We start from the raw sequence: 14577 nt of genomic DNA on the forward strand, positions 1-14577 counted from the left end.
TAGTATCAATGCGGGCGATGACGTTCTCTCTATGCTAAGAATAATAATCTTAATATAATTGTATCTGTGATCCCATTCGACCTGTTCTGTACAACACTACACATGTGTCATACCGTCATAATATCATCACAATGTTATGATAATTGCGATAAATAGTAATATGAAAAATAATAACAATAATATAATAATGATGTATCTATTACAGTAATAATTACCGATACAAATATACAATTCACGACATAAACGTGTTATATTTGACAATTGTTCTTATATTGTTTATTACTAATTAATTTTTATTATTATTATTGTATATTTTTTGGTTACCATTTATTTTAGTCCCACAAAAATTTTGATTCGAGTCGTATTTTATATAATACCATGTTTTATAAACACCGTCATAACAGAAAAAAAAAATTATTTTATTTTCATGTTTTCAACACGCACTCCACCGGTCAGTGACAATACTACACTAAGTGGCACTTAGTAAGTATAGACATGCAGTGTTCAAGCGTTTAATCATCACGTACAATACGTGCAACGCTATGTTTTTTTTTTTTTTTTGGTAATGCATGATATTGGTGATTGGTGAAATATTGGTTATAGTCATGATGTTACTAACGTTAACCATGATATCATCACCCGTTGATGATGTTGATGTTTGATGAATGTGGATGGTTACTGTTACGGCTTACGAGTTTCACATACCACAGGCAACAGCAGGCTAAACAATGTTGTTATTATTGTTAATGTTGTTATGGTGAATTCGTAACCGATTGTTCTTTTTAATTGTATGTTATGCAATGCTATCAATTATTGATAACGTTAAAAGACTGCATTAATAACTGATAATAGTGACAAAATGTATTTATTTGATTTTTTAAACTCATGACATAATGTTAATAAATAATAACTAATAACTATTATAAGTACATGGTCTTTAATAACAACAATATTAAAAATATATAGTTATGATCACCGACAGCTGGCATTAACCAATTGTGTTGACAGAATCACAAATGATTACACGATTACACAGCCATAGAAGTAAGATTCATAATGTCAAATATTCTACATAAGTGCAATTTGGGTTAAACGTATGGGGTAATTAAATTGATTTATGTTGATCAGAGTGACTCGTCAGAGACTTCACTTTTCATTGACAAAACATTACAGTTATTTATAAATTTATAATAAAATAATAATCGTTGCTGACTAACTACAACAGTGTTTGTCGGTTATTAATATTACATAATTTCTTAATATAACTAAATATATTATTTTATAAAAAATGAAAACATTTAAATATCTATGACATAATATTGCCAATAAAAATTTCGAAAATTATGATATTCTATTGGATTAAAATATAAAAACAAAGTATCTCTACATCATGTATTCAATGTTCAATGCTCATGGGCAGTAAATGTATCAACATGAGTAGCCGTTTTTAAATACGAGCAGTTCAACTTTTGAATTACATTGTTATATTTTTATCACTAATGATAAATTATACTAATATGTAGGTCCGCTGATGTAGGTTATGTATATAGTATGAATCTCATTTCTTTGAATATTGAACAAAAAATATCTATTAACATTCATAAAAAGCATTCAATGTTATACAAATGAATATTATTAGATTTATTTTTAAATACAAAAGATTAATAATGTGTTTTATGAACAATACAAATTAATAAATCCAATACTAGATCATTGCATGATCATGTTTTTATGTGAATTTGTGTCAAAAATAATTGCTTTGATAAATGTATATATGTATATATACAGTTTTTATTAAATAACTTCATCTGTCATCATTTATTTTTTTTGCAATTTTGTCGCATAATTTGGTCAACATGCAATTTGTGTTCTTTAGTGTTGATATTTCTCGCGAGCGTTTAGATTTATTATTCTTAACCTTATTATTTATATTAATTATATATTCTGTTAACTCATTAAGTTTTTTTTTGATTTCTTTTACTATAATAGTTGGCCGTTCAAAGTCATTTTCAGATTGAATACTTGAATCGTAGAATGAATCACTAGAGCATCTGTTTAGGTTGTTCAAATCAATATCTTTTTTAATTTTTTGCATTACTTTTAACCATTCATCTGTATGTTTCAAGCAAGATGCTAATAATTCACTAACTTTATATTCATTGTAATCATTTAATTTCAAAAAATCTTTACTCTCTTTAATTGACTGTTCAACCTTTTTTTTTGCAGTGTTTAATTCATATGTATTATGCATTCCGTTTTTACAAAGTTGTTCATGTTTATTATCAATATTCAAACTGTTTAATAATTCTTCACATTTATTAAGGATTTCATAAAATTGTGATTCTTGTTTGTCTATTGTATTGCTAAATTGGTTCTTATCTTTTTCACTGATTTGATTTATTCTGTCATTTTGTTCTCTTTGTGTTTTGTATGTATTTGCTTTTTCCTGAATGTTTGTATTACTGTATTTGTTGAAAGATTCTATAAGTAAATATGATTGTAGTAATTATTATTTGTTGTATCTAAATAAGTTTTGGTAAAAGTACAAATACCAATGAAACCAAGAATTTACTGACTGTTGCTGATACTGATTGTTCATGAAATATAAACTTAAAACTTTTTGATAATTTAAAAAAGTAATTATTTCTTTACCTTAATGTCTAACTATATATATAATTTTGAATTTTCTAATGCAATCTTTAATACCACAGAAGTTAAACGTGCACTAATAAATAGTTTTATACATATTGTAATAGCAGTGTTATAATGTATCTAGATTACTTTTTTGCATCTTGCATCCGTATTTAGATGCTTTTTTAAAAATTAAATCTATATCTGTATTTTAGATACAAAATATTGTGTATCTTTAGAAGTATCTAAGATACAATTATTACTATATTTCAGAATTTGCAGAAAAAAAAATCTTAACTGAATTATATAATGAATAAGAGAGTAATATCAGATAGATCCTATACTTCTCTTATATTGAGGTTCAGAGAATAATAATTACAATACTGTAAATCTAGTCTTATAAATATAGAGTTTTTAAGATATTTTCAAGAAAAAGTTTAATCACAATCTCTTAAGGCATTTAGTTATGTTTATATAATATTCATGTAATATAATTTAATACTCGCTTCTAATGCTCCATTTGAGTGACTATTTAGTATTGGTGGACAAACATAAACCCCCTAAAGAAATTTATTTCATGTTGAATGTATTGAAATCATACTTTATTTGAAAATAAACACTAAAATCTAAATTTGTGTTTTTTTTTATTATTATTAATTATGACTTATTTTTGACTATAGTGTATGCATAAAATTATATTCGAAGTCTAACCTATAAAGAACCTATTTTAAATGTATTATTTATTTTACTTTAATATATTAAATCTTTACAATGAAAATAGTTTGTTTTTAAATCCACCTTAAGATACTTGTATCTGTATATGTATCTAAATAATTACACAACACTATATAATAATATTTATTTAACATTATGATAGGATTTTGTTTAAAATAATTTTTATAATTGCATTTGTAATATAAAATAATGTTACAAGTATCAAATAAACAAAAAAAAAATTATAAAATAAGTAAAACCCTAAACTACAATAATAATTTTCAATATGAAGAAATTGTCTTGGAACATTCTAGAATTAATTAAGATCAATCACTAAAAGCCCAATATTTGGATATTTTTCATTAGTATAACTTATAAATTCCAGGTTTTACCTGTATTAGTACTTTTACCATAATATTATATGAATTAACAATTTAATATGTATATATAAATACAAATTGGTATTTGTATTGTGTGTTACCTATTGATTTGTATGAAGTATTGTATGTGTGTATGTGTCTTACGCTTTGTTGATAATATTATTCATAATATATTTTATTGTTTATACTCCTATTAAATCTGATGAGATAGCATTATATTCATTTTTAAAAATATAGAACATACAAATAGAATAGTAAACTAGTTGAAAAATTATATTCCGACAATTATATATATTTAGTTACATATGAAATTTAAAATATTAATAAAAATGCATGGAATTAATCCAATAATATTTCATATCATCTTATAAAAACTCAGTATTAATTAGTGAGCAATTCCGAAGATATATTAATTATATTTTCATAGTAAATTTATCAAATAAAATAAATGTAAAATAGTCTTAATTTGTTTCATTATATATTTAAATTAGTGTATTAAAACAATTAATAAATCTTTATTAATATTTTTTTAATTATTTACTCATATTTTATGAAGTTTAAATCTGTAATTATTACTTTAAGTCAGTCTATCTTAAACAAATTTCTAAAATACAACATGTACTGTACATTATAATATAATAATTGTTGTTAGCTATGCTAAGATAAGCCAGTTACTTAAGTAAACATTGAAAAATGCAGCTTATTTTAATTACAATAAATTGAAATTAAATGTTGTATTGCCTTTATCAAATATTTTGCAATTATTATTATTCCTATGATCATTATTATAATGTACTTTGTGATCAAATATATTAAAATAAATATTTAGTTACCCAGGTATTTTTGTGGAATTCAATATTTTTTTATTTGTTGCATATTTACTTAATGATACTGTATACCTACATTAAATTTATCTAAAGTTTTTATATTTTAAATAAAATATCAGTATTTTATCTATTTTTATTCAAAAACAACTTTGCCTTTGAACTATGTAAAATATAATGTAAATTATGTAAATGGAAAAATATTTAAATATAATAAATAAATCTACCTAACTTTTATTTATTTTTTACTTACCGTTTTTTTATTATTATTATAAAATTGTAGTTACCGCGTTTATTGAGTTCTAATGATTGTTTTGTAGTATTAATTTCCTTGTTATTGAATTTTGAGCATTTTTTAAAATCTGTGTAATTCTCAAATTCTATATCTTCTTGTATGATTAAAACAATTACAAGTTCAATGTATCTACTATTACCAAGAAGTTTATAGCCTCTAATAGATATATTTTGATCCCAGTTACGTCCTATTATTTGAAATTCTTTAAGTTTAATTATCACATGACCAATTCTTTGTCTCCTGTATACATTTCCAAAGCATATTTTTTCTGGTGTTCTAAAACATTCAACCTTAACAATCGCATTTGTTGATCGACTATATTTTAGTGTAGTTTTGTCAATTTTCCAAATGAACTCTTCATAGAAATTTATTCGATTTCTACATGCTGGCATAATTTTTGATTTTTTAGTTTCATTGAAAACAGTTGTCTCAATTTGAATTTGACCTTCAATGAGCTCAAACCCAATTCCATATTGAATGTTCACAATAGCATTTAAATCATCTGACAGTAACTTATTCATTTCTATTGTTTGATTACTGTCTAAGTATAAAGAATATAAATACAATTGTGTTAAATTATTAAAAACTTAAAAATAATCAAATTACCTATTTTTATTTTATTATGGACAAATTTATTTTTACTAAATAATTAGGTACCAAAATAAGAATTTCACCTTATATAAATGTGTATCCATAGTTGACATAGAGTTAAGATAGTCATAATTTGTTGATTTTTTTTATAGTATGTATTTTACCAAAGACATACGTGGAACACTATTGACCAGATGTCTTTAATGATCTTTATTTTTTTAAACTATATAATATAAACACTTTATAATTAATTATATTGTTACTTATTCATTATTTAAAAAATAATACCTAACATAAATTAAAATATAAATGTATCAATCTATGGTATAAATTATATATATGATATATCAGATATAGCCATACTAATACAAATAATTTCATAAATTACTGATAAGATTAAGCATAATGCTTACAAAACATTTCTTAAAAAACATTTTTTTAACCTAATTCAATATTAGATAGTTATTACTTACTACATTTAATAATGATGTTTTGTAGAAATTTAATTTAGATTTATTATGTGAATGTGATTGGAAAAACCAACAGTTATTACCTATTATGTGTATTATCAGACTGTTATATTTGTATTAGTTTTATTATTCTAACATAATGTGTTGATGCACACTTTACAGGGAGTATGAGTAGTATAACTAAAAAATTTCAGTTCACTCAAGTGCATACCAATTTTGAAATCCAACATTATACCTATGTTACAGTAAATAATAAAACCTTAGAAAAATTCAAGCAAGTGATATCGATATCATGTTATTAACTAAAATATTTGTAATAAATTGTTTGAGTAACACAAATACCTAAATAAAAAAGTTGAACGGGTTTATAAATGAATCCAACATCATTAAATAGGTATAATATATCATTATTCGTAACAGCATAATATTATTATAACTGTTATTAATAAAATATTAAAATAAATATATATTTTAATATTTAAATATTATTTTTTAATATATAAATAAATAATAATTATTATACTAATAATATAGTTATTAATATAGTAGTATATTACATGTTGAAACTTATTTTGTTGTTTTAGTTTATATGAATGATGAAGCTTAATATATTTCGTTTTGGATTTTGAATAAATTATTATTTATCATTTAAAAGATAAATAAGCAATGGATTTCAACTATGAAAATTGTATTAAAGAAGGATTGAAAAATTTGAAAAGTATGTTTTACTTAATTGATTAACTATATTATATATACTATATATTCAATATTCATATTATGTTTTTAGTTACATCTACAGTTAAAAATAAAAATGAAGAAGAATATTTCAAAGAAGTCATGCAGCAAGATGTCACAGGAGTTAATATACTTAAGAGGTTATCTGGTAATGATTTACCAACATTTTATAAACCTGTAAGTACAATTTTATTTTTGTATTATTTTTAAATGTTTAAATATTAGTTTTTGATTATTTTATATGTAAAAGTAATAATGTTGTATACTTTTAGCAAGTTACTGAAGAAGCCAACATTTTCAAAGCTCAACTAAGAGCTGAAGCACGAGGACGTTTTTTTGAAAGAGAGCTGTCAAGACTATTGACTAGTGAAGAGTTAAAAGTAATAATATTATTTAATATTTTTCATATTTTTTAATAAGAACAATATTTAAAACTATAAGTAAAATATTTTAAAGAATATAGTAGTCATACTTTGTTATTTATGTTCATTCGCTAAGTATCTAAAAAAAAAAATTGAAAGAAAATAAATAAGTTTTAATTATTTCAACTGTATCAAAATAATATAATGTTATAAATTACAATAATAGTATAGCTAAGTATCACGTGTTTCCCAATTAGCTCACACAAATTGTTTGTGAAAAAATCTTTGTAAAAACCAAATAAGAAAACTCTTAAACTCTTAAATTTATATTTTAGTATTTTTGTTAGCAAATGGCTCTTAGCCCAACATTTTTTTTTTATATATATATCATTACTTCATTAGTAAATCATTAGCTGAATATAGAAAAATTCTACAAGTTTTCTTACAATAGCTTAATTTATCATATTATGTACTTATTATTATTGTTTAGCTCGTCAAAAAGGGCTTAGCCACTTTTACGTTTTACTAAAGTAAATATAAAAACTGACATACAAATTGTTTTATTTGATATTATAGTATTTATATATAGTATTTATATTTTAATTAAACCTAAATTATAATTTTCAAAATTTTTTTTTATCAAAATTGTTAATACCTTTTTAATATTAGAGAATGTATAACTGTAAATAAAAAAACTTTTAATCAATACATTTAATTACATTTTATTTCTATAATATAATATTCAATTTTCAAGTCATAAAAAATTGTTTAATTTAATATCATCACTAAATCTTATTTATGATTATTTATGCAATCTAGCATATAATTTCTAAAACCATTAATTTAATTTGTTTTAGTATATGTGGTCATTGCTTCAAGAGCATCATATACCATTGAATAATTTTATTCATAACCAGTATATAAATTATAAAAATTTTATTCAAGTCAAACAAAAATTAAGTGATAAATACAAGTAACTATATTATTCCATATCACTTAAATTTTTTATTTTATACTTTATTTAAAAAATTTAGTGTTACATTATACTATAAATAATAAGATATTTATATTTACATTCTATTTCAGATCATTTTTTAATCCTAGTATTTTTCTACAATTACAAGACAGCAAGATAAAAGGTAATTTATCAATAGATACATTTTTCAATTATATTATGAAAAAAATATGGATAGATCAAACTAGAAATGGACTTTCTCAGTATGACTCAAGTGGTTGTGGTTATCTAAGTGAAGCGGTAATATACCTTGAATGTGCTATTATTATATTAAATCTCAATTATTTTAGTACTTATATAATATTTGCTCTAAATAATCACAAATATTGTAGCCTGATACATCCAAACTGTTGGTATTATATTTACATGGTAGTATTATATCATTATCAATTTTATTTCCCGATTTCTAATTAAAAAAATAATAATTAAATTCCTTATTTTTATGTATATATTAGTTTAATTATATTTATTTGATTACATTTTTTTTTTTTATAGGATTTTGAAGCTTATATTTTAGATCTCATACCTACATTAACACAATTGAAGAAACTAGAAAAAATGTTTTATTCATTTTATTCATGCATGGTTGTTAGAAAATTTTTTTTCTACTTGGATCCTTTGCGAACTGGAAAAATACGAATCATTGACATTTTGTCTTGTGGTTTTCTTGATGAACTATTAGAGGTATAAATATGTTAAAACAGAGGTTCTTAACTATTTCTGGGACATAGACATCATTCAGATTTAAAGTATAATATAAAAAAATATATAAGTATATATATATATTTTTAATTGTGACCAATCCAATCACAGATATATATATCGGCTAATAGAATCAAAAGTTTTGTTTCTCTTGAATACAGCTTGCGGATATCAATGTACACCAAAATTCAACTAAATTATTTTGTACTTAAAGTGGTCTGATTCATCAATAGTGATGAAGTCTACAAAAAAAGAATTTTTTACATCAGTATTTATACTTTTAAATATGTATTTTACTTATAAATTCATTAAAAGGGAAATTTTAATTACAGAAATTTATATTTCAACCTTTCATCCAAAATCCTCAAATAAATTAAATTGTTTGAAAAAATCTATACTTTAAGAATATTGAAAAAAAATTAAAGCCATCACTTAGACTAGACAACCAATTAAGTACCCATGTATTAAAGTTATCTATTATGATTTACAGAATAGTATACAAATATTGAGTAGTTTGAGCTTAGTAAAATAATATAATTTGTGTTTTATTTTTAGCTCAGAGAAGAAAATTGGAGTAAAGAATCACAGAAAAAAAATTGGTTTTCTGTTCCGTCTGCTCTTCATATTTATTCATCATATTTAGAATTAGATAAAGATCATAATGGATTGTTAAGTCGCCAAGAAATAACAGGGTATAGACAATTAAATCATGATAATTTTAACATTGTTACAGTTATTTTAAATTTATTTTATAACATACTATTTAAACTCAATACTTATTATTTAATTAATTACTATTATAGCAGCAAACATATATTTATATTCAATTAAGCAATATTAGACAACTCTACCAATTTTTTTTACATATTGATCTAAGCACTAATTTTTATTTAAGCATACATAATATAACTTAATTCAATTTTAAAATATAATGTCTCTACTATTTAATTATATATATTTTCCATAAAACTATAAATCTTCAACAAAAATGTTCAGACTTGCTCATATGTATAAAATTACATAAACAGAAATTTTAATGATTAATATAATTTATTATTAACTAATTGTTAATTATTTGTACACAAAATTAAAATACAAAACCTAAATAATATAAGGTTGATATTAATTGGAAATTTGTTTATTATAGGTATAAATCGGGTGCTCTCACATCAGTATTTTTGGATAGAGTATTCCAAGATGCATTTACATATGATGGTGAAATGGATTACAAGGGTTATTTGAATTTTGTATTAGCTACAGAAAATCGCCATGAACCTCAATCTTTACGATATTTGTTCAGATTTTTAGATATTAAAAATCAAGGGTACTTGGATTCTTTTACTATCAACTATTTTTCTAGGGTAATTTTTTTTTTATTCACATTTAAGTTATTTACAAATTGTTTTATCTGTATTTTTTTATATTTGATGTGAATAAGCTTATCTAAGTCTTTTAATAACTTCCACATGTATTACAATTTACATTTTCTTTTAATTTGCTTTAGGATTTGATTATAATAATAACTTGTTAATTATAAATGAATTATGACTGTGATTTTAATTTTTTAACTAACTTAAGAAGAATATTTCTTATAATTTTTAATATTTATTTATAGGCTAATTTAATTTTTTTTATTTTGTGGTATGGTATGAAACTCTGGCAAGTTAATGATGATGATCCAAAGTTTGGATCTTAAACACTGGTAAACAAAAAATATCAATAAACAAGAGCCAATATGTTAAAGTGATGATAAAGTTAAATACATAAGTTAAAAATGTTGACAATTTAAAATATCTATTATAAACTAAAACTATTTGTACATGATGGTGTATTTAATATTATGATTGTTGACATTAAATCTATCAATATTTTTATCAAAAATACTTTGAAACCTGTTTGTTTTAGTTTTTTAGTTCTAAATTATTTATAATAGTAATTATTTGAATACATACAAATTTTAAACTTAAGTTTATCAATACTCTAAAGACATTAAAGACCTATAATAATGTATTAACATTTTCATTTTCTATTTTAAAAATGGTTTTAATTAAATGAACTGCAACAATGGTAATCAATATTTATATATATTTTTTTTTGCCTAAAGCTTCAACAAGTTATTAATTACAATTATTAAATTATTATTTTTTCCTAGTATTTAAATTAATCTGTACAGTTTCATTTGTTATTGAACATTTTAGTAATAATTTGTTTTATGTTAAATAGATAAACTATTGATATGGCGGAGTATTCCGTTGGTTTTAAAAAATTGCAATACTTTACTATTTTACTATAATAAATTAGTGTATAACTAAAGTGGTTTCTATTTATTTTCCTTATTTACAATTTTTTAAGAAGAAAAAAGGTAATTATTTTTAAGTAAATTTTAAAAATATGCCACAAATTCTATTTAAATAGTACCTATACTATGTTTCAATTTAGATAATTTAATGTTCTACTAAATTCTTATAATTTATTTAAGCATTTACACAAAAAAATTATTCATACCTTTATAATGCCATTAATGTAAAACTGTGTTCAAGCCGTAGAATTTTATTTTTATACCAATGACATTTTATTACAGGCTGTTGCCGAAAGATTACCAAAGGAGCAACAACAAATGGTTTCAATGGAGGATATAAAAGACGAAATTTTTGATATGATCAAGCCAGAAGATCCAGCTAAAATAACTTTAAAAGATATCATACGCAGTAAAATGGGTCATATATTAGTGAATATTTTGATTGATTTCAATGGATTTTGGTCTTATGAGTTCAGAGAAACTTTAGCAAATAATAGTATTAGTGACAATAACTTTAATGAAAGTTTTGTTACACATTAACACATTAATAAAATAGGCACCTTGTTATTAATTATATAAATTAATATATGTTTATTTATGTTTAATTTATGTTAATAAATTAATTTTTAACAACATAAACGCCATTGTTTAAGATATATACTAATATACTTTTATTTTATCAATTAATATAATATAATAGTATATATATTTTTTTTAGTCATTTTTATGTATTAAAAATCTCAATGTCAACCGTTATAAAGTCTTACTATTAATTATAAATAGAGCGCGGATTTATATGCATTAAAATATTGAAATATGCATGAAAAATAAGAATATGCGTAAAAAAATTAGCAAAAATAAATATATATTTTAAACATCTAATTAATACAATATATTTTAAATAATTAACTTTCTAAGGATACTTATCTACTTTTTGTCATTACTTTCATTTTCTTTTTATATCTTATATGTATTTTATTTCCCCAATTATTAATCTAAGGTCATATTTTGGAAAACTGTTTATACCTACAAGTATACCTATTAATTTATTTTTGTTATTAATCAAAACTATAAAAATATTATACTTTTTTCTTATATTATAATAGACAATAGTGTTTATTTCAAAAATATCTAAAAAAAAATATAAAAAAAACAACTAAATATACAATTAAAATTGTAAAATAAACCCCTAAAATAGAAAAATGTATACACACTTAGCATATCATGCGATCAACCAAAATAAATATACAAATGCATACAAATCCTCGCTCTAATTATAAGCATTAAATATACATTTTTTTTTTTTTTTAATATTAATTATTTGTTATATTTATTTGAAGTCTTTTTTGATAAGTACTTTAAGATCATACTGAATATTAGTTTTTTTTTACATACATTTTTTTACATTTTTTTACATCACATAATTTACTTAATTTATGGCTTGTAGACATGATAAAACTGTACAAATATTTGACAATACTAAAAAAATAAATAAATATATATTTTTTAATGTATATACAATAGACTGAAGATAGCAATTTATTATAATGATATTAATAATATCAAATGTATTAATATTTTAACTATAATACATTGTTATTTAAATTTTATTTAGTAACCTATTTTTTATACAGTCTGTAGTATTTAATTAACCACTCATAATTCATAAATTATAAATAATATAGTAATTTAATAGAAAATAAGTTGTCTTGTGGGAATACACCATCCTTAATACGATTTATAATTCATAAATGTTTTGTTTACTTTTGACACAAAATAATGTTCTACATTCAAAACTAAAATATGATTACAGAATTATTAAACTAACAGCAATACTCTTCTTGTATTAAGTTTTTTTGTAAATACAAATTAATATTATGTTTATATTCTGTCTGGGTCAATTTATATTTTATTGTTTATAATATGTATGTATTTCTATATTAGGTATGTTTATTGTATTGTATACAATTTTTGAAAACGCCAATATTGTTATTTATTACTAATCATTAAGATTTTGACACTAGTTTATTTAGTTAAATACTAAATTTAATATTGTAGATGATACAGTATTATATAATTTATTATTATTTATTTCATTTATTTTGAACCTCTACCATTTCATATAATTTATACATAATGCTCTCAGCTCTGTAAGTTAAAAAAGATTTCTAAAACGTTTGTTAGACCAATGCCATGGCAGAAACGTTTGTAAGTTCAATATTTAATGTTTATAATTTCTGTAGCCAATGGCGTAATATTATACGCGGACATTTGAATGTTAATTATAATAAATACACCGCGGATTATATGCAGTGAAAATACTCTATTATATGCATGCAAATATGCAGAATAAAATACAGAAATATGCATTGACTATGTTAAAATATGCACTAAGAATTAAATTTAAAAACAATATGAAAAAGTTATGATGATGAAATTTATTAACAAAAAAAAATTATTATTTATTATATTACATTTATGTATATTTATTTAGAACTGCAGTTCTCTTAGCAGATTATTACTAGATGATCCTCCAAGTGGTCCATTGTAAAACTGGTGCTTGTCATCCAAAATAAGTTTAAATGCAGAAAATGACCGTTCAACATCACAGGACAGTATTTAAACTTAGAAACCATGTTACTCGTTATTGTATTGGGCAATACAGTATTTGTGCCATTAATGTAAGTGTCGATCATACTTAAGGAATCTTAGCCGGGATTTTTGTTCAGCAATCGAGTAATCTTTGTTTTAATTTTAATAAACAAATAAATTGTATTAATTATATCTTTAATTTGAAAAAGATATGTAATTGGCTTTGGAAAAGATTATATTAAGATTTAAACAATGTATAATTATGTAAGCATTATCTCTACCACCAACTTGCATTATATTATTGGCAAATGGCCACAATGCCACATTTTAACTGATCTTTTATATCCTAGGCTGTGAATTAAATTCATTTTTATGTTTCAACATACAAATATTTCAATAACTAGTTATTTCTAATTAGTTTTAGTGGAAAACATTTTCTGTAAAATAAAAAAAAAAATGTACTATTCTCTGTTTTGGCTAACCCAAAAATTACCTAAATACCTAATCCTCTATTAATTTTTATATACATGATAAATGATAATACAATGAATCTTATAGATACATATATTAGTTACATATATGTAGGTACTTAACAAAACTCAAAATTATATAATTTTTTTTTTCCTTACAGTTGTATAAACATTTTCAGAGTTTTCACATTTACATTTGTAGAATTTATTATAATAGTGTTGTTATGAGTTAGTCCTAAGTATAAAGGTATGTTAACTATCGGCTATAGGTGTTGTTCACAGTTTTATTTATAACAAAAATCTTCTAAAAATGTTTAATAATTATATATAAAAATAAAATTGCTTTTATTAAAATGCGTCGGTAAGTTTTGCATAAAAGAACAATTATTTTAAAGGCTACAGAGTTATAAAATAAAAGACCCCTCATAAAAATGTATTTAGTTCAGTTCTTAAATATTAAATTTAAATACAATGCAATATTGCAAATTGAATTATTA

General features: G+C 22.0%; 1 protein-coding gene across 2 annotated transcripts; it reads left to right on the plus strand.

The window, feature by feature from the left end:
• The first annotated feature begins 335 nt into the window (after positions 1 to 335).
• On the plus strand, positions 336 to 13493 carry LOC132924273 (serine/threonine-protein phosphatase 2A regulatory subunit B'' subunit gamma-like). 2 transcript variants are annotated; one of them, XM_060988477.1, is made up of 10 exons: positions 336 to 483; positions 6490 to 6623; positions 6693 to 6817; positions 6913 to 7020; positions 7860 to 7975; positions 8089 to 8257; positions 8513 to 8701; positions 9275 to 9411; positions 9867 to 10080; positions 11301 to 13493. In XM_060988477.1, the coding sequence occupies exons 2-10, from the start codon at positions 6572 to 6574 to the stop codon at positions 11556 to 11558; spliced, it is 1368 nt and encodes a 455-aa protein (XP_060844460.1). In that variant the 5' UTR covers positions 336 to 483; positions 6490 to 6571; the 3' UTR covers positions 11559 to 13493. The 2 variants fall into 2 exon arrangements, with proteins under 2 accessions (XP_060844460.1, XP_060844459.1); XM_060988476.1 differs by lacking the exon at positions 336 to 483 and adding an exon at positions 583 to 1044.
• Positions 13494 to 14577: the final 1084 nt, after the last annotated feature.

This window comes from Rhopalosiphum padi, chromosome 3 (genome assembly GCF_020882245.1).
Source record: "Rhopalosiphum padi isolate XX-2018 chromosome 3, ASM2088224v1, whole genome shotgun sequence".
NCBI classification, from domain to species: Eukaryota; Metazoa; Arthropoda; class Insecta; order Hemiptera; family Aphididae; genus Rhopalosiphum; species Rhopalosiphum padi.